General features: G+C 43.7%; 8 protein-coding genes across 8 annotated transcripts; 3 read left to right on the top strand and 5 right to left on the bottom strand. All coding sequences in view use genetic code 12, as the record gives it.

Moving 5' to 3' along the window:
- Positions 1-25: 25 nt before the first annotated feature.
- Positions 26-1,522, top strand: CJI96_0002829 (uncharacterized protein; the record flags this gene model as incomplete). The annotated part of the gene is made up of 1 exon (XM_029033668.2): positions 26-1,522. The coding sequence occupies one exon, from the start codon at positions 26-28 to the stop codon at positions 1,520-1,522; it is 1,497 nt and encodes a 498-aa protein (XP_028892260.1).
- Positions 1,523-1,530: 8 nt separating this feature from the next.
- Positions 1,531-3,099, bottom strand: BUD22 (Bud22p; the record flags this gene model as incomplete). Its single annotated transcript, XM_029033669.2, has 1 exon — positions 1,531-3,099. The coding sequence occupies one exon, from the start codon at positions 3,097-3,099 to the stop codon at positions 1,531-1,533; it is 1,569 nt and encodes a 522-aa protein (XP_028892261.2).
- A 217-nt stretch (positions 3,100-3,316) lies between these two features.
- CJI96_0002827 (tRNA:m4X modification enzyme) lies at positions 3,317-4,603 on the top strand (the record flags this gene model as incomplete). The annotated part of the gene is made up of 1 exon (XM_029033670.2): positions 3,317-4,603. The coding sequence occupies one exon, from the start codon at positions 3,317-3,319 to the stop codon at positions 4,601-4,603; it is 1,287 nt and encodes a 428-aa protein (XP_028892262.2).
- A 73-nt stretch (positions 4,604-4,676) lies between these two features.
- TMA19 (Tma19p) lies at positions 4,677-5,183 on the bottom strand (the record flags this gene model as incomplete). Its single annotated transcript, XM_029033671.2, has 1 exon — positions 4,677-5,183. The coding sequence occupies one exon, from the start codon at positions 5,181-5,183 to the stop codon at positions 4,677-4,679; it is 507 nt and encodes a 168-aa protein (XP_028892263.1).
- Positions 5,184-5,559: 376 nt separating this feature from the next.
- Positions 5,560-8,088, bottom strand: DAP2 (dipeptidyl aminopeptidase; the record flags this gene model as incomplete). The annotated part of the gene is made up of 1 exon (XM_029033672.2): positions 5,560-8,088. One exon carries the CDS (start codon positions 8,086-8,088, stop codon positions 5,560-5,562), a length of 2,529 nt encoding a protein of 842 aa, XP_028892264.1.
- A 316-nt stretch (positions 8,089-8,404) lies between these two features.
- Positions 8,405-12,124, bottom strand: SLN1 (Sln1p; the record flags this gene model as incomplete). Its single annotated transcript, XM_029033673.2, has 1 exon — positions 8,405-12,124. One exon carries the CDS (start codon positions 12,122-12,124, stop codon positions 8,405-8,407), a length of 3,720 nt encoding a protein of 1,239 aa, XP_028892265.2.
- Positions 12,125-13,694: 1,570 nt separating this feature from the next.
- On the top strand, positions 13,695-15,365 carry YPS7 (putative aspartic endopeptidase; the record flags this gene model as incomplete). Its single annotated transcript, XM_029033674.2, has 1 exon — positions 13,695-15,365. One exon carries the CDS (start codon positions 13,695-13,697, stop codon positions 15,363-15,365), a length of 1,671 nt encoding a protein of 556 aa, XP_028892266.2.
- Positions 15,366-15,384: 19 nt separating this feature from the next.
- CJI96_0002822 (uncharacterized protein) lies at positions 15,385-16,506 on the bottom strand (the record flags this gene model as incomplete). Its single annotated transcript, XM_029033675.2, has 1 exon — positions 15,385-16,506. One exon carries the CDS (start codon positions 16,504-16,506, stop codon positions 15,385-15,387), a length of 1,122 nt encoding a protein of 373 aa, XP_028892267.2.
- Between the last annotated feature and the right edge of the window lie 1,247 nt (positions 16,507-17,753).

Here is a 17,753-nt window from a genome sequence, read left to right as displayed (position 1 = left end):
CTCGTTCTCCTAACGACTTTCCAACATGCTCAACCTTTTGACGCTTTTAGCGTATGTTGCTTGTATTGCTGCAGGCAATGTCATTGGCGTTGCTCCAGAAAATCAGCATTTGTATAAACCGGACTCGAATGGCAATTGGGCCTGTCTTCTGGATCCGTCAGTGGTGCTAAAATATGACCAGATCAACGATGGAATATGCGATTGTCCAGATGGATCAGATGAGCCGGGCACGGCAGCTTGCCCTTCAACGAAAGAGAAGAAGCAGTTATTTTACTGTGCCAATGAGGGTTTCTTCCCGAAATACATTGAGAGCTTTAAGGTGAATGATGGCGTATGTGACTACGATATATGCTGTGATGGCTCTGACGAGTGGGCCACTGGCAAATGCCCAAACAAGTGTGCAATCGTGAGACAGCAGTTTGATGAGTTTGTCGAGAAAAAACGAGCCGACATTCGTCGTGCTTTGCAGATCAGAGAAGAGTACGTGAAGAAGGCTGAGCGAGCAAAAGCTGATGTGGGCAAGAAATTGGAAAGACTTCAGGTGGAGATTTCCGATTTAGAAGTCCAGATCGGAGAGGAAAATCGTAAACTCAAAGCTGCTATCAGTTCTGCCGAAGAGCTGGACTCGGGCGAGCAAGGTGCACTCGAAGAAATATCCCAACTCAGTACTCAACTTGAAAACTTCATAAGTGACTTCGTTGCATCTGAAAAGAAGAGTCGTTCTACCATAGTACAACTTGAATCGCTTCTTCAAGACTTGTCAGAGAACTACAACCCTAACTATAATGATGCTACAGTCAAGCAATGCGTCAGGCTATTCCGAGAGTACATCAGCGGCAAAGAAGAAGACAATAAACCAGAATCGAGCTTCTCAGTCGAGCTCTTCAAAGAGAAGCTAAAGAGTCTTAAGCCTCACTTGCAGTCTCTGAGCCAAAACATGGTGTCTATTGAGCCGTCTATTGGCAACATGGTCCATCACTACTACATGAAGTTGATTAGCACATTCAAACCTAAAGAAGAACAAGTGGCCGTACGTTCAACTACTCAGGACAATGTGTCCAACAAACGCACAATTGCAATCGAAGAGAAAATCAAGAAACTTGACAAGACACTCCATTCAAAGAAGTCTGAAGCCTCAATATATGAAGAGAACTTACTGAGACAGTTTGGCACAGATGACATTTTCAGAGCCGTTGAAGGAGAGTGGGTTCACCGTAAGATAGGTGAATATAACTACAAAATTGGATATCTTGACTCCATTTATCAGGACAATACACTTGTCGGTCGTTTAACTCTGGTGAAAGGTTCAACTTTACACTTTGAGCACGGAGCAAAATGCTGGAATGGTCCTCATAGATCTGCATTCGTGGACATGGTATGTGCCCCAAAGAGCAGATTGGTGTCGGTAAGTGAGCCCGAAAAATGCCAGTATAGGTTCTTGTTGGAGACACCGATCGTCTGCGAAGCAAAAAGCGACGAGCAGATAGCTGACGAATTCTCCGTTGATCCATCTGATCTTTGAACATAGGATTAATCGAATGTGATCTTCTTTCCTGTAAATTTCACACTCTTCATCTTTTCTTCTGCCAATTTCTTTGCTTCCCAAGAAGGGTGCATTTTTTGAGCTGCAGCAGATGGCTTTTTAGTCTGGTCCTCAGGTGGTTTGCTGTTCTCTTGTGCTGCTTCCCGAGCAAGCTTCGCCTTCATTTCCCTCTTTCGTTGCCTCTCCTCAAACTCTAGTTGTTTTTGTTGCCTCTCACTAAGAATTCTTTGCTTCTCCTTCTGGACGTGTTTCGCCTTGGAACCATACTTCTGCTCCCAGATCTTCTGTCTCGCACGCTGTCCTCTCCTGTTTTTTCTGGTGGTTGTGACCTCCTTCACAATCTTATCATTATCAACATCCTCTTCGTCATCTGATCCTCCAGAGAAATAGCCAGAGGCCAATGCTGGCAATTTGAGTTTTTCTTTCTTGTCCTTCTTGTCCTTCTTATCCTTCTTCTCTTTCTTATCCTTCCTTTCTCTCTTCTCAACCTTCTCCTTCTTCTCAATCTCGTCATTTATTTCCTCTTCGTCCAGGGGGTCATCTAAGAAAGGATCTTCATTTTCACTATCTTCACCTTCTGTGCCCTCCTCATCTGTAATCTCATTATAATCAACGTTTGGATCAGGATGGAAAGTATCTTCGTCATCAGAGTCAGCAACCATGCCATCAAAACCGGCAAACTTTTCAAAGGCTTCCTCAGCATCAATTTCTTCACCTTCGTTGTTGTCTTCCATATTGACATCCTCACTTCCAAAACTCAGGTGACCAGATTCACTGTCTGAATCTGAGTCACCATCATCTTCACTCTCTTCACTATCGCTCTCAATGTCACTTTGTGCACCCACCTTCTTACCGGTGACAGCCGCTCTAGCCTTCTTCTCATCCACTGTCAACTCACCTCTGACCTTCTTAAACGACCATTCAATCTCTTGTGTGAGTCTCTTTATGTCTTTCATGTTCCACATTTTGGATATATACAGATTGACCACCTTGTCATTCTTACAGTGGTCGATGAAGAATCTCGATGGGTTACTAGGATTGCTTTTCTTCACGACCATGTCCTTCAACTCTTCATAAACCCACTCTGGAGGAGACGCTCTTAAGTCTTTCGTAGTTAGGACAGCAGATATTAGGCACTTGACAAGCTTAGCCTCGATCATATGGTTCACCTTTTCGGGCGATTCATACAAAGCTATTAACGAGCCGTGCGATTCTTTCTTCCAAGATCGCAGGTCTGCTTTCATCTTTTTAGATGCTTCACGATGAAGCTTAACAAACGATCCATGAAATTTCTTCTTCAATAATTCACGCTTGATTTCGTTAATCTGAGCAAATGCTTCCTCCCTCGTCCTGGGTAGCTTCTTCATGAGCTTATTATTGTTTTTAGCATTCAAAAGCTTTTTCGTAGACTGTAGTCTGGGAGTCGCTTTGAAAAACTTGCATTCTATAAGATCCAATTTCCAGAGCTCGTTCTTGCCCAGCTTCATATCGACGGGTAGACTTGTTGGGTATGGAAGGAATATGTGATGGGCATCGCATGGAAATTTCGCACCCATATGGATCCAGAGTCAGGCAGTAAAAGTGAAGCCACAATATGATGTAGAATCCATGTTCATCTATCGAGTCGCTTGACTTCAAAAGCTATATTTTTTTTTACAAGCTCATTTTTTTTTTATTCTTCTTTTTTTTTGGTTCGTCGTAACCCTCTCTGACTCGTCCTACTTCTACTCTGTGGTGTAGTGCTGCGAAACATAAACGGCTACCTCTTGAGGCATGAGTCGAACAGAGACAGTTACAGAATGCAGCAGCACTAAGCGACAGAAGAAGACCAAGAAGGACAAGAAGCCTTCTCCTAATAGGTGTGAGTTTTTCTTGCCTCACAAAAATAGGCAGTGTTCCATGCAAAGAAAGAAAGGAAACCGATACTGTTCCGAGCACATGGTCCATGAGAATTCAAAGAAACAAGTAGAGGCTAAAGGCGAGAGAGTACCTTGTCCTTTAGACCCAAAGCATAGTGTATGGCTAAAAGATTTGGCCTTCCATCTCAAGAAGTGTAATGCAAAGCCCAAGGAGACTCATGAATCATGGTACGTGAAGAATTTCAATACAAAATATGGTGAGGATGAAGTGGACCATGTGGAGGTAGCGGGGCCTGAAAAGGAGGATTTTGGACGTATGATAAGTATCCTAAAGGAATTTAACGACAAGGTCGAGCCGTTGGAATATAGAGCCAATTCTCATCCTGCTCTCATACCTTGGCTAGAAGCGAAAGAGAATCAAAAGCATATCCTACAACAGCTGTCGCTAATTGGAAACTTGAAGGAAAACTCCCTTCTATCTTGTGACAACTTTTACATTGAATTTGGTTGTGGAAAAGCTGAGCTCTCTAGAGCTGTGAACACCTGCGTTCTTCATGATTGCAAGACCATAGGACCCACGTACGGTTTTGGTCTCATAGACAGAGGGAACAACAGGATGAAAATGGACAGTAAGATAATAAAAGACTGCGGGGAGATTGGTTTGCCAACGATGCCAAAATTGAAGAGATCCAAAATGGATATCGAGCATCTTCATCTAGATAAGTTTTTGGAGACCGAAACACCTGATCAAATCGTTTGCATATCGAAGCATTTATGTGGGATGGCTACCGACCTTACAATCAAACTGATTCTTCATTCGTCAATAATCAATAATTCCAAATTGCATGGTCTTTTAGTAGCCATGTGCTGTCGACATGCATGTAGCTACGAGCAGCTTTTACCAAAGTCAAGAGACTTTTTGAAGAGACACGGAATAGAGAACAAGCAGGATTTCATGATATTGAGACAGATGGCAACATGGGCAGTTTGTGGAACAAGAGATAAGGTAACGCCCGCTGAAGAGATTGAAGAGCGTCATGAAGACAAGGAGTTGTTGGGGCTCGCAGCTCGTCGCATGATCGACGAGAGCCGAGTCTATGCTATCCGCGAAGCAATGCCAGCGTACAATGTTGAGCTTTTCAATTATACTGATAGAGCCATCACGTTGGAAAACTCAAGCATCTGCATTACAAGAAAATGAGAATGGTTAAGAAACTTTCAAATCCACCAAAAAGTATATTGTGCTAATTAAACAGTTGAAGAAACAGGCAAGCTTAGATCTTAGTCTCCTTAACACCGTGCTTCCACACAGCAACAAAAGGGGTGGTACCGTCTTCACGGTAGTTCAACAACACGATCATGGCATCTGGGTCCATAGACTCACCAGTGAAGAACTCCCAGTCCTTGAAGGAGCCGATAACCTTCTTGACGTAGGCCTGGGCGCCCTTCTCGAAAGTCTCAACCTCATCTGGGTTGTGCTCAGACAAGTAAGCCTTGATCTGCTTCATGTAACCCTTGATGTAGGTCAAAAAGGACTTCTTGTCAAATTGAGTCTGCTGCAATCTGAAGGAGTGAACAATGTTGTTGACGGTCTCAACACCATCCTCAACATCGTCAGCAGCGTCCTCGGCAGATGGGTTGGCACCGATGTCAATGTCACCACCGTTCTTGACCTGGACCATGGCACAGTCGGCCTCGTAAACGACACCGTCGACTTCCTTGATGTCGTAAGCGTCGGACAACAACTCGTCGTTGGAGATAACGTCAGTGTAAATCTTCATGATTGGGCTTTTTGAATTGCAATAAGGCTGTGATGCACTGACCTGGAAATGCGGTAGTTATATAGTCCTGGAAAATTTTCAGATATATTCGCGTCCACGTGAGTAGCAGGGGTTACCCGGCTAAGAAAAATGGATTCTATCATTTGAAGCAAACGGTTTTCCAACGAATACAGGTCTTCTATGGATCATTTAAAATATGCACTGGAGCTATGCTATTATATAATACATCGAAACTTCACCACGTAAGGGACGTTCGTAAATTTGGATGGCCGCCTTATACGCACTCAGCGATGGCATCTGCACAGATGTGCACGCCTGATGCCTTAATTTTTTGCAGCCATTTCATCAAGGGGCAATTGGCCAATATCTCGAGAAATTATGAGAATTCTCCAGCGAAGGCTCTCTTTAGCCAGCTCTTAATTCTATCAAATACAACAACATTGCCGTTGTGGTATTTGATGGAATGATCGGAGTCAGGAAATACCATGAAGTCAAAGTTTTCAACTCCAGCCAAATTGAAGTCGTCAAGAAGATTGAGACTGTTCTGGAAATGAACATTGTCGTCGCCTGATCCATGCATGATTAAAAACCTCTTCACATCTTTGAAATTCGTGATGTTGAATATACTGGCACTTTGATAACCATCAGGGTTCTCTTGAGGGCTCCTCAAATATCTTTCGGTGTAGATTGTGTCATAAAGCTTCCACTTGGTGACTGGTGCCACTGAAACACCATAAGAAAAGACCCTGTTTGAGTAGTCAGTTTCCAATGTTTTTAGAGTAAGAAAGCCTCCGTAAGACCAGCCCCAGATGGCGATCCTCTCCTTGTCAACGTAAGATTTCTTAGCCCAAATAGACGCAGCAGCAATTTGGTCAATTGGTTCGAAATGGCCAAGACGGTCACGAACAATAAATTTAAAATCGGACCCGAGTACTTGGTTATTGTTATTGTACCCGGTACCTCTACCATCAACAGTCACAACTATGGCATCAAGTTCAGATGAGATAGCCTGACTGAAGCCAATGTCAAATGTCTTCTTTACAGTCTGAGATCCAGGTCCTCCATACACGAAAAAGAGAGCTGGGTACTTTTTAGAAGGATCAAAATCATGGGGCTTGGTTTCCATAGCGTTTGCCAAAATACTGTCACCTGTATCAACATCCTTACCCAAGTCAACAACAAAGAAATCTGTGGAAGGAAGTCGATAATTATTCAAATTTTTCTCAACTTCATCGTTACGCTCAACTTCCTCAACAACCTCATGCGAATGTAGGTCAATCAAATGCTGATATGGAACATGAGGTCCTAGGTTTGAAACAAGTGCAAACTTCGCACCTGACGAAAAGGATGCTTCATACCACCCATCAGAGCTGACATCAGTCAAGTTCTTGAACTCAATGATACTTGGCAGCTTGATGGCCTCGGTAAGGTCCAATGAGTAATAGTGTCTTTCCACAGACGACTTGTAAGTGGATTGGAAATAGATCTTATTCGTCAGAAAATCGAAAACGTTACTCAATACCTCCCACTGTCCCGATGTAAGAAGTTTGCCTTCTGCGTTATCAGGTGGAGAGAAGTAAGCCAAATGATTATAGCCATCGTGCACAACAAGATCGATATAACCGTCATGTGGCCTGCCAGCCGACTTATCACTAGGAATGTAGATGGCGTTCGAAGTGACCTCGAACCAGGAGCTTTTAGCGTGATGCTTTCTTACTAACTTTCCTTCCGACCCTTCCTTGCTGGATACCATAAATATTTCCATTATGTCACTAGCTCTGTTCGTTGTCTTCACCAATAAATACTCATCAGACACCCAAAGGACCTCAGTGATTAGCTTATCGTCAAAGGATGTGTGAAGCTTCATTATTTGGGCACTATCATCGGTTTCGTCAACATTGTAAAGAACCAAATCAACCTCAGGATTTGGGTATCCTGGTTTAGGGTACTTTATGGAAACCAATTCAGGGTACTCTTCGAATCCCTCTTGCACATAATATGGGATTGTGAAATCGGGAACGTGTGTATCGTTAAATTTCAAAAACCCTACCTTATCACCTTGAGGGGACCACCACAAAACAATATCTGAAGCGAAAACCTCTTCTTCATAAACCCAGTCGGGAATCCCGTAAAAGGTGTTATTGTCACCATCAAATGTGACTTGTTTGATAAAGTCTGTTTCAAGATACTTGATGTACACGTTGTTTTCATAGACAAAAGCAATTTTATCCGACGTTGGTGCCCATTTTGACACCGATACCAAAGCTTCAGTATTAAACAACGGCTCAATGCTTTGAGAAGTCACGTCGAGGACCCAGTAAAGAGCAAATGACGAGTGTCTCCAATTCTTTTTGGTGTTTGTCTTTAAAATGGCCTTTGTAAGGTCCGGAGATGCTGTCAAAGAGTCTATTTCGTACACTTTTCCGCCAAAAGCGAAGCTGCTTCCGTTGTGAAGCACATAGTGGTAGTCGCTATCTAAAATGCTTTTGACGACATACGTGACATTGTCACCAGTTTTATCTTCCAAAAGGTACGTTCCTTGATCATGAAGGGAAGACCCTGGAGCGGAAATCCACTGCAAATGTCTGTACTGGGCACGGAATTTACCCTCACGGATATCCTCTAGTGTCAATGAAGGCTTGCCGTTTCCACTTTCATGGGAATGCTCATTCGTTAGTAGGGGAGGAGACTTATAGACACTTCCATTGCTTCTGGTGGGCAAAAATGCGCTGTGATGGCTTGAAAAGTTGTCCATAGCGTTTATGAGGAATCCAGCACCCCAAATGATGATTGCCACAAGGGCTAGCACCGTGGCCGTGGCTCTCATCATCTGCCTTGAGTTGATGTCTTTGTAAAGAGACTTCTCCGAGACGTCTTCGTCTCTCTTCTTCTTCTCCAACGACATGCCGAATTAAGTGTATATTATTTAACTATCAAACGAAGGACAGTATCGAAATGGTGAAGAAATATGTTCTATAATTAACGAGAGGATTTCTTCTGCTTTAGTGGTAGCGCACTGCATACACAGAAATTGCAGGACGTGCCGCATGGCTCAAGCCAGCTTCTGTTGCATAGAGGTGGCTTGCTCGGGTGTTTACATATGACGTAAAGAATTGGTTGCGAAAACCTTACAAATGTATATTATTCAGGCCACCGATGTATAGTTATAATAATGCAAAAATTCTAGGAGAAATTATGAAAGATGATGTGGCAAAGGGAGTTTATGCTAATCTTCGTTCATCATCGTCTGTGTATGTCACTGGGGTGGTGACGATCTCGCTCAACACCTCGGTGCTGAACTCGGTGATTATTTGACGTAAGTTGGTTCTTTTGATGGGTTTAGAGAGGAATCCTGACATACCAGAGTTCAAACACTCCTTGACATTGCTTTCATCAGCAAAGGCAGTCAAAGCGATAATAGGCTTGCGAAACTTGAGGTTGTTTCGTATGAGCTTAGTGGCCGTCAAACCATCCATCTTTGGCATCTGCACATCCATGAATATGATGTTGAAATGCTCACCAGTCTCATATGAGCTTTTAATACAGTCGACTGCTTCGAGGCCATTGCTTGCCATAGTTACATTATGGAATCCTTCGAGACGGAGCATTCTCCTAATGACTTCTTGATTTACCGAATTGTCTTCTGCTACCAAGATCTTGAGGTGAGTCAAATCGTTGAGGAAGCTAATGCCACTCTTGTTACGCTCTGCTGTACCTGTCGAAGAAAGGTGGCTGTTGTGCCTTTGAGGTAGCTTGAGTTGAAAGCCTTTCTTCGGAGAGGCCTTGTTGTTAGAAGATGCGTCAGAAGGTGCCCCACCATTCCTGATGTCGGGCTCCGACACCTCAGACTCTTCTTTCGAGTGCGTTCTCGAATGAGGCTCTTCTGCTACGCCAAATGCCACTTTCCTATTGATCTTAGCCTCTGGATTAAAAACATCGTTGCAGAACTCCTCCATCTCATCTTCTGGAACAAGGATTTCGCCATTTTGAGGCAACGGAACGGTGAACGTGAACGTCGATCCTTGACCGAGCGTAGACTTCAACGTCAACGTTCCCTTCATCATCTTTGCTAACTGACGGCAGATAGATAACCCGAGTCCTGTACCTCCATAACTTCGAGAAAGCGTCTGATCACCCTGAATAAATGGCTCGAAGACTTTTTCTTGCAATGCCGGCTCGATACCTGACCCTGTATCCTTAACTTCAATTTGTAGAACCCAAGAACGAGGAATGTAGAGCTTTCTCATTTTGTAAACTTTGTCATTTTTGACTAGCTCGCTATTCGATATAAATGCGTTTGTCGACATGAGATTCAGAGTACCGCAGCTATTCGTCTTCTTCAAACTTGCTTCTTGTCCCTTCTCAGCCATGGGAGCTGCTAAATGAGAGTTAGTAGATTGAGATGAGCCTGTATTGGGCATTTCTGTTGAAGCCAATTTCTCAGCAAGATGGACATTTTCCAAACCTTTTTGAGGTGACAGCGAGTTTTTCTCGACAAGGACGTTATTACCTTCGACATCTCGATGGCTATCTGAGCTGTTCATCGAAGTTGCAGGGGACAACAGCTGCCTCGAACGAGGTAAATCAGGTAACGACTTATTATTATTAAATTGTGAATGAAAAATAGCATTCTCATATTCTGTAGTTGATAGTGTGACAATGCTTTGATTGTCATCATTAATAGCTTCTTGACTTTGCCCTGACGTATCTATGTCAGCACTTGTTGTCCCATTTTTGTTGATATAGTCCCCTCCTCTTCTTGATGTATTACTTTTAGCAGATTCCAGTGCCCGTCGATCGCCAGCTGCACTGTGTGTCTTCCTCACCAGGGGCATTGTATTCGGAGTGAACAAGTAGTGATCCCTCTTGACGTAAACTTTCTCGTAATCAGCCGCCCTGGAGCGGTCATGATCATACTCACCGAGTAGCTTGAACGAGACATCCACAGAGCCATCAACGGGCGTAAACTTAAGACTATTTGAAACGAGGTTCATCACGACTTGAATAATTCTGTTTGAGTCACCATAAAGAATCAACTTTCGCAAGAAGTTTGGACGTAAACTAATGTTGAGATTCACTCTTTGATCAAGTGCCAATTTTCCAAAGATGGACTTGATTTGATAAAGGATTTCCAATACCTGGAAATTAGACTTCTCTAGTTTTGACCGATTCAATGTATTCTTGGAGTACGTCAAAAGTTCTGTGAGAATATGCAATAAAAGCTCACCCGATCTGTGGATCAATTTAAGCGAGTCATGAATCAGCAGTGGATCATCATCGTCCATAGCTATAGAAGTCATTCCCAAGATGCCATTGAGTGGAGTTCTCAACTCGTGGGAAATGTTGGCAATAAATATAGTTTTTGACTCATTTGCTGCTTCAGCTTCGATTTTAGATGCCTCAAGCTCCTTGGTTCTCAGCTTGACTCGATCTTCAAGGTGAGTGTACTGCTTCTCTAGTTCTGCCGTCATAATGTTAAAGGCATCTGAAAGTTCTGTTAGCTCATCCTTAAATAGCTTTTTTGAGGGCGGAATACGATCTGGGAGACGAATGCCTGTCGAAAAGGCTGTAGAACCGGTGCCAAACGATTTCACAGAGTTACGCTTAGAGTTTGTTGTCACGATATTTTTATCTTGTTCGTCACCATTGCCATCATTTGATGAGGAAGAAAGAACTTCTTTATCGCCTCCTCCATCGCCATTGGGGTCATCGTGACGTTCTCCTGAACCGTAAAAGCTTCCACCCTTATCTTTTTCTTTCCGAGACCTGGTGATTGCCTCAGTCGCATTTTTGAGCCGGGTTATGGGAGCGACAAACCACACTGCTAGAGGGAATGTGATGAGGCACATGAAGACCCCGATACCAATGACCACTCCAATCATAATATTTCGAAGCTTCACCACAGGACTCTGGAATGTTGATCTCTTCTGCTCAATCATCACTGTCCAATAGTTCTGTAAATCGATATCCATAGTAGCAAAGCCGGCAGCTACTTTGCCCTTATCTAAGGAATCAGCATTTCGGACCACGCCTTCCTGAGCCACAAGGGCATGTTTAACTACTGGTGATGAGTCTATGACGTAGTACTGGTTTGGAATCATATCATCACCTTCTACTGGGAACAATAGTTCAAATCCAGTAGCATAACGTCCATCGCCTGCCACAGTTGCATTCTCGTAGTATGCTTTCACGAGAGAGACTGAGTATTTGTTGTCTCCAGACAGTCCGAAATATTCAAGTGATAGTTTAATGATATCAGCATCTGCAATAACGGTGAGGTAGCCTGCTACCGCTGCTGTCTGTAGGATGATCGATGAATTTGAGTACACTGGTAGTGTTATACCCATGAAGTACGTGGCATTTGTGGAAGTGTCATTTGGTAGGGGCCCTGTGATGTATACGTCGAGTTCTGGCAGGTACCTTGTATCTACTGAACTGCTGGACTGTTGAATAGCAGACGGGATAGTTGTGTTTTCTGTCAAAGCGTATAGTGCAGACTCCAAAGTTGACGAAACCTTTGTGTTGTTATTTCGAGATTCGGCGACAATGTTTGAGTTCAAGTCGTATAGTGCCGCCAGGGCAAACATCTCGGAAGAGGAAAGGAACGAATCCAACGCATATTGGGCGTCGCCGAAGACGGCTTTGGAGCTGTTGCCCGCTCTATAATTTGAGAGAGGCTTTGCAATACTATCTTTTGTAGAGAGCCAATACGTCTGGTACAACAAATATTGCACGGTTTGCTCGATTTGGGAAGCCTTTATTTGGGCAATAACTTCCAAACGCTCGGCTCTCAAGTTCGTGAGATTGGTTGAATAATAGACGCCAGTAACCACAGCTAGAATCAAAAGGGAGAAAAGAGAGGAAAAGCACACAAGAATGATGAGCTGGGGTCGAATGCCAATCTTGAGTCTTCTCCTCTTGCCGTCCTTTCTCATGTTCATTATCGACAATGGAACAGGAAAGACAAGATATGAAGAACAGCGAAAAGTAGATCAATAGCTTAGATATCTTATTGGGACATGTATATGAGGTTTTGGACTGGGAGACGCTTGTCCAGGTGTATGAAAGGGTTCTCGTATCACGAAGGGTGATGATGGTCTTCAGGGTCGATGGAGATGAAAATAGATCATGGGCTTAGAAAGACAATTACGGCAGCACACAGGACGGCTGTGCAGGAGACCCTTGAGATGGGCAAAGGAAGAAAGTAATGAGATTGAGGCAAGCAGTAAAGAATTTTAAGAGGGAAGGAGAGAATAAACGAACTATTATTTCGAAAGGCCCGAGGAAACCCTCGAGATTGTTTGCCCCTTTTGTTTCACCTTGGTGCATAAGGATGTTGTTCACGCAGCCAGTGAAGGTGGCTGCAAAGAACATAAAGCCTAATTCTGTGCGATTTCTCAATCTAGGCTTTTGACGAGCACAAGGCTAAAACGAGACCGGAAATCGTTCGCGACTTTCATAAAGGCGTCATTGCCATTACATGGATTTTGCAATGTCTGTTGCCTTCATTACTGATTATCATATTGGGTACACGAGCCTTCAAAACTATAAGGAGCCAGGGCACTTAATGCATTATTTACCTCAAGAATAAGGACAAGGGAAATTACAATTTTAAAAAAATTTATAAAACCTCGACTTGAATGCCCCTTTTCATCAATTATCTTTCCTGGTCTTCTTTTTTGTTTCTACCTTTTTTCTAATCCTTGGACCTTTGGTGTGCGGCGATCCCGTTTCGGCGTTCACCTTCTGCGAAAGCCCAGACTCACCTAAGCACAAGCACAAGCACAATGAAAACCCTAGCCAATAGCAGCTGGTAACCAACTCTCGCCTAATATACGAAATGATGTTGCATCAGCACTACGAAAACAAGCTGGTTAGCAAAGATCAAAGATTACCCTTCTAAAGACAAATGTCATGGGTTCTTCCTCGGTATGGGCATTGGTCAGCAGACGAGGCATAGAAGGAAGACAATACAAGGACATTTCACCCTTTACTTTCGTTTTAAAGCTGAGTCTTGATCATTTGAGCCCTTGAGGACATTCTACTCTAAACACTAATCTGTCCCGCTTGTGTTTTTTTGGAACTTTCCTCCCACCATATGTCGTGTAGTGCTTCCGGCAGGCTTGGGTCGTCTAAGCGGATGATTTGCAGCCAAGTACCGAGCGCAGATGATGTCATCGGCCGTGATAGACTTGTGGCCCTCACTGGAGGCGGCACAGTTGGGCAAAATATGTGAAACTTACAAATTTGGAAGCTTCTTTTAAATTTCACCCTGGACCCAGAGTCTTACATTGGCCACGGCGCCCCCTCCCTGACAATGCATGCACTGGTTATTATATCGTGTATTTTTTTTTTTTTTTTTTTCTCATCGTCCGCGCCCTCCTTTTGAAGTAGTGCTTTATACATGGGTATATATATATATACACTTTCTCATCGTTTTTGCTGCTTCCTTCCCCACTTCCAGTCGACTCCCCAGCACCTTCATAGCATCTTCATTTGGGATATAACAACATGCATTTGTGTTGGTGCTTCGTCTGGTCCCTTTTTTATGCGTGGGCGCTGGCGGCAGACCTGGAGTCCTCCTTGCTGGCTCTGGCTTCTCTGTCACGGCTCTCAACGTCAACTTCCTCGCTGGCTGACTCCGTCATCACAGTACCCTTGGTCGCCAAAAACAAGGGCATCTTCTTCAATGTTCAGCTTGGTGATTTGGCCGTTCTTCTCGATTTGCAGCAGCCCGACTTGTGGGTGCCCAGACCAGAGGCTTTGATCCAGCTGTATTGTAACGTCAGCGATATTCCTGGCACGGCCCTGTCATCAAGACTGGCTGCCTTGGCGGAGTGTACGTCTGACTATCCTTATGGCATGTTGTACGCGGAGACGACTCTCCTGTCAGATAGCGGTTCTACGTCGACAAGTAGCGTGGAAACCTTAATAGATTTGCTGGGGAACCCGGTTAGTATTGCATACCCGAATGCTATCGTGGCTGAAGGTGAGGTTGGTATCACCACTTTTAATCTCTCAGACACCTCGGAGGGTGATATTATCTTGGACGACTTCGCTTTTGTCTATGTCAACCATACCAACATGATCGCTGGTGGTCTAGGTTTGGCTGACAACTCTAGAGGCACTGGCTTTTTGAACTACTTTGTTAACTCAGAAACAATAAAGTCTCATGCCTACTCGGCTTTTATGGAGTATATGCTGGACAACACGGAAGCCGCCGGCGAGCTTTTATTAGGGGCAGTCAACAAAAAATATTTCGAGGGCGACTTTGTCTCGTTTCCAATCCTACCATACACCGGTCTCAACTCGGGCTCGACTCTTCCCACGCTTCTATTGTCTGATCTTCGTGTTGTGAATGGAAACACCTCTCAATCCGTTTCTCTCTTGGAACAAGACCCCGTCCCTGTACTCCTTGACACTCGAAACTCATTCAATTATTTTCCTTTGGATGTCATAATTCGTTTGGCACTTCAAACAAATGCATTTTATAACAAAGAAAACGACGAATGGATCGTTAAGTGTTCTGACGTCGAGGAAAGTGATGCTGAATTGCATTACCAATTTGGTCCCTTAACTATAAAGGCACCTTTGTCGTCCCTTCTTTACGCGTCTTCCAACGATACCCCATTGAAGTTCTCTGGCGAAGCGAAGGCTTGCATCCTCAATGTCAGCCCGTCGTCGTATCTCGGCTACACATCTCTCGGGCTCCCATTCTTGACAAACGCATATTTTGCTGTGGACAATGACGGCAAACACATAGCGCTTGGTAATCACAACAAGAACTATACAGCAAATACGGATTTCTCGTTACAATCAGGAAGTTCCAAGTCCAACAAAAGCGATGATGGAGCTTCATTAATCGCATCAGGAACCATCCCATTTGCATCAACATACAACTACACTCTGTCAGCAACGTTGACCATCAACCCTGCAAACTCCTCTGCAGCCGAGGCAGTTCTTACCAAGTATTCTCTTGCTTCAATTGTCTCTGGTGAGGTTGTTGTGTCTGGGCACTCATCATCAACAGTTGGACCCTTAAAACTTCAGAGCAGTAGGTCCACGTCGTCTAAAGCCATGGCAGGTGGCGCGTTCACGCACTGGGATAGACCCGGGAAAGAGAAGTTGCTCATATACGTGTCCTTGTTCATATTTGGAGCGTTTGTTGGTGTGGTCATTTGATGAGTTGTGCATTCTATATTCATTGTTGTTTTAATTCAATTGCATCAGAGCCAGATTCGAGACTGATATCATCAGGAGAGCTAGAGGGCACCGCAGTATAACTTTGATTGATGTTTGCGGCACCCGTCTCCTGGTATCTATAATAATTGTACCATAGTATATCGAGAAATGTTATTACCAATCCCACGCAATTTATTAGACTAAGTCTATCGCCAAATAGAAGCAGACCGAGCATTATTGTTAGAAGTTCTTTGAAAATACCTGCGATCGACAAGGTCAAGACTTGTGCAACGGATAGTAATTTGAATTCACATAATGTCATCATAAATGCCAAGAAGCCTGGCACCAACATCAAGCCTAGCACACCTAGAACACCATGAATTGCCCAAATCGGCAGTGAGACAAATGCAGACCATCGTTCCACAAGAATTGCAGTGACAAGTAGTATCACTATCATAGCTGGAGAGATATAAAATATCGTCAGTATTGGATGTTTGGTGTGATCGTTTTTCTTTAGCAACAATTGAGTGAAGGACCAACGTAAGCCTGATATGGCAGACGCAGCCATCACCAACACAATGCCAATCGGATTATGGTCATCATCAGCAGCCTCATTATTATCATCAAGGTCGGGTTTTTGGGTCATCATCATCACTGATCCAGTCATCACGACTACGATGACGATTAATCGCCAATTAAAACGCTCTAGACGGAATATGAGGCCAAAGATCAATACGAAGATGAGACTGGATGTTTTGAGCATAGTATAAAGCGAAAGGGAAATATAACTGAATGAGAGGTTACTCAAACCAATGTCACCAGCAGAAGTTATGCCGCAAGGTAGTATTTGACGAGCATAGCGCTCTGGAGCTATCGCTAGTGAGGACCAGAACCCAGATAATGATCCATTGACGGTGGGACGAAGCAATGGGCGAAAATATAGCACCAGGGCCGATAAACAAAATAGGCATAGTTGGTGGAAAGCCGTGACAAACAAGGGAAACTTAAAGTCAAGTCCACTGCCAAACATCCACTTGTTGTACACGGAGATCGACATGGAGAAGAAGTACCATCCTGCTATGTACAACAAGGTTGGGCCTCGGCTGGAGTCAACTGGCTGGGATGGGCGTCTTTCAGCCATGATTAAAAAGTGAATGTGATGAATCTAGAGCAGAATTACTCTGGTCTGAGTGAAATCTATGTCGGTGGTTTCAGTTTGCTTGACGGTGATCGTGAAGGATGTCTAGACCAAATAGGGTAAATATCGAGGCGCTCTTTTCTAGTACTCGCTTGATGCACGTGACCTTACAATGGATCTTAACAACACAATCTGCTTAGAAGCAGGCTGATTCGATCCCTAAAATTGTATCACTTGTGTTGGTGACCTTATGTTCTTTGTAGTTTGCGCTTTGGCTTACATCTAGATGCCCTGTGCAAGCGTGACTCGCTGTTGAAATTTCCCACTGTCTGCTGGCGCGTGTAGTTGTAAGCTGTAGTAAACAGTCGCTGTATGTGGTACAAAAGCTAAATATTTACATAAATGAAAACGATTTAAAATCTTTTCTTAGGCATGTTTCAATGATAGAATATGACCATTTATGGGCTGAGCTGAGGATGGTAGAGCTCTGGGGTGTGGTGAGGTTGCCCTCTGTGTGCAACGGTTGCAAAATGGAATGGAGTCTCTCTCAAGACGGGCATTTAGTGACAATAATAATCTTGGTCCACAGCGTTATGAAAAGTTGACTTCGATTTACATCACAGTAGCTCAATTACACCACCCAGAATTCCAGTCTTACCACTTCAGTGTATACATTTCCACTTGTCTTCACTTTCCCTTCCTTACCTACTTCTGCAAGCCACATATGAATTTCTGCAAAAAGTGCAATCCAAACCCCACTCTACAAATCTGCTACTGATCACCACTAGAACTATTTTGATACTTTCAGTTACGCTTCCATATAACTCCTCGACCGCCTGCCCTCAGGATTCAATCTTGTCGTGCACACCGCAATTGAATGCCCATTGTTGATAAGTCAGAAGCTTCACTTGCGAGACCCTTGAGCTAAAAAAAGAAGCAACACCTCAAACTGAAAGGTTCACTTTTCAAGTACATTCGAATGAGCTTGGACAATGCAGTTTCACTACATAAAACAAGCGACCAATGATGCGATGATAATTGATTGTTTTCCAGACACTGCTAACAAGTGGCAGTTCGCTGGCTCAGCCAATACCATCAGCTTTCGCACCCAAGCCTTGTTTGGCCGAGGTGAACGACAAGAACCAAGATCAACAACTAAAAGAAAGTTCATGCTTAGGATGTAGATTAACTCTTCCTCTGGATATAAACCTTTTCAATGTTCGCCTCATCAAATTTATTAATAAGGTTCT

The sequence above is a fragment of the Candidozyma auris genome, chromosome 3 (genome assembly GCF_003013715.1).
Source record: "Candidozyma auris chromosome 3, complete sequence".
Classification (NCBI taxonomy): domain Eukaryota; kingdom Fungi; phylum Ascomycota; class Pichiomycetes; order Serinales; family Metschnikowiaceae; genus Candidozyma; species Candidozyma auris.
The sequence above is the reverse complement of the archived record's forward strand: the minus strand, read 5'-3'. Positions and strand labels throughout refer to the sequence as shown.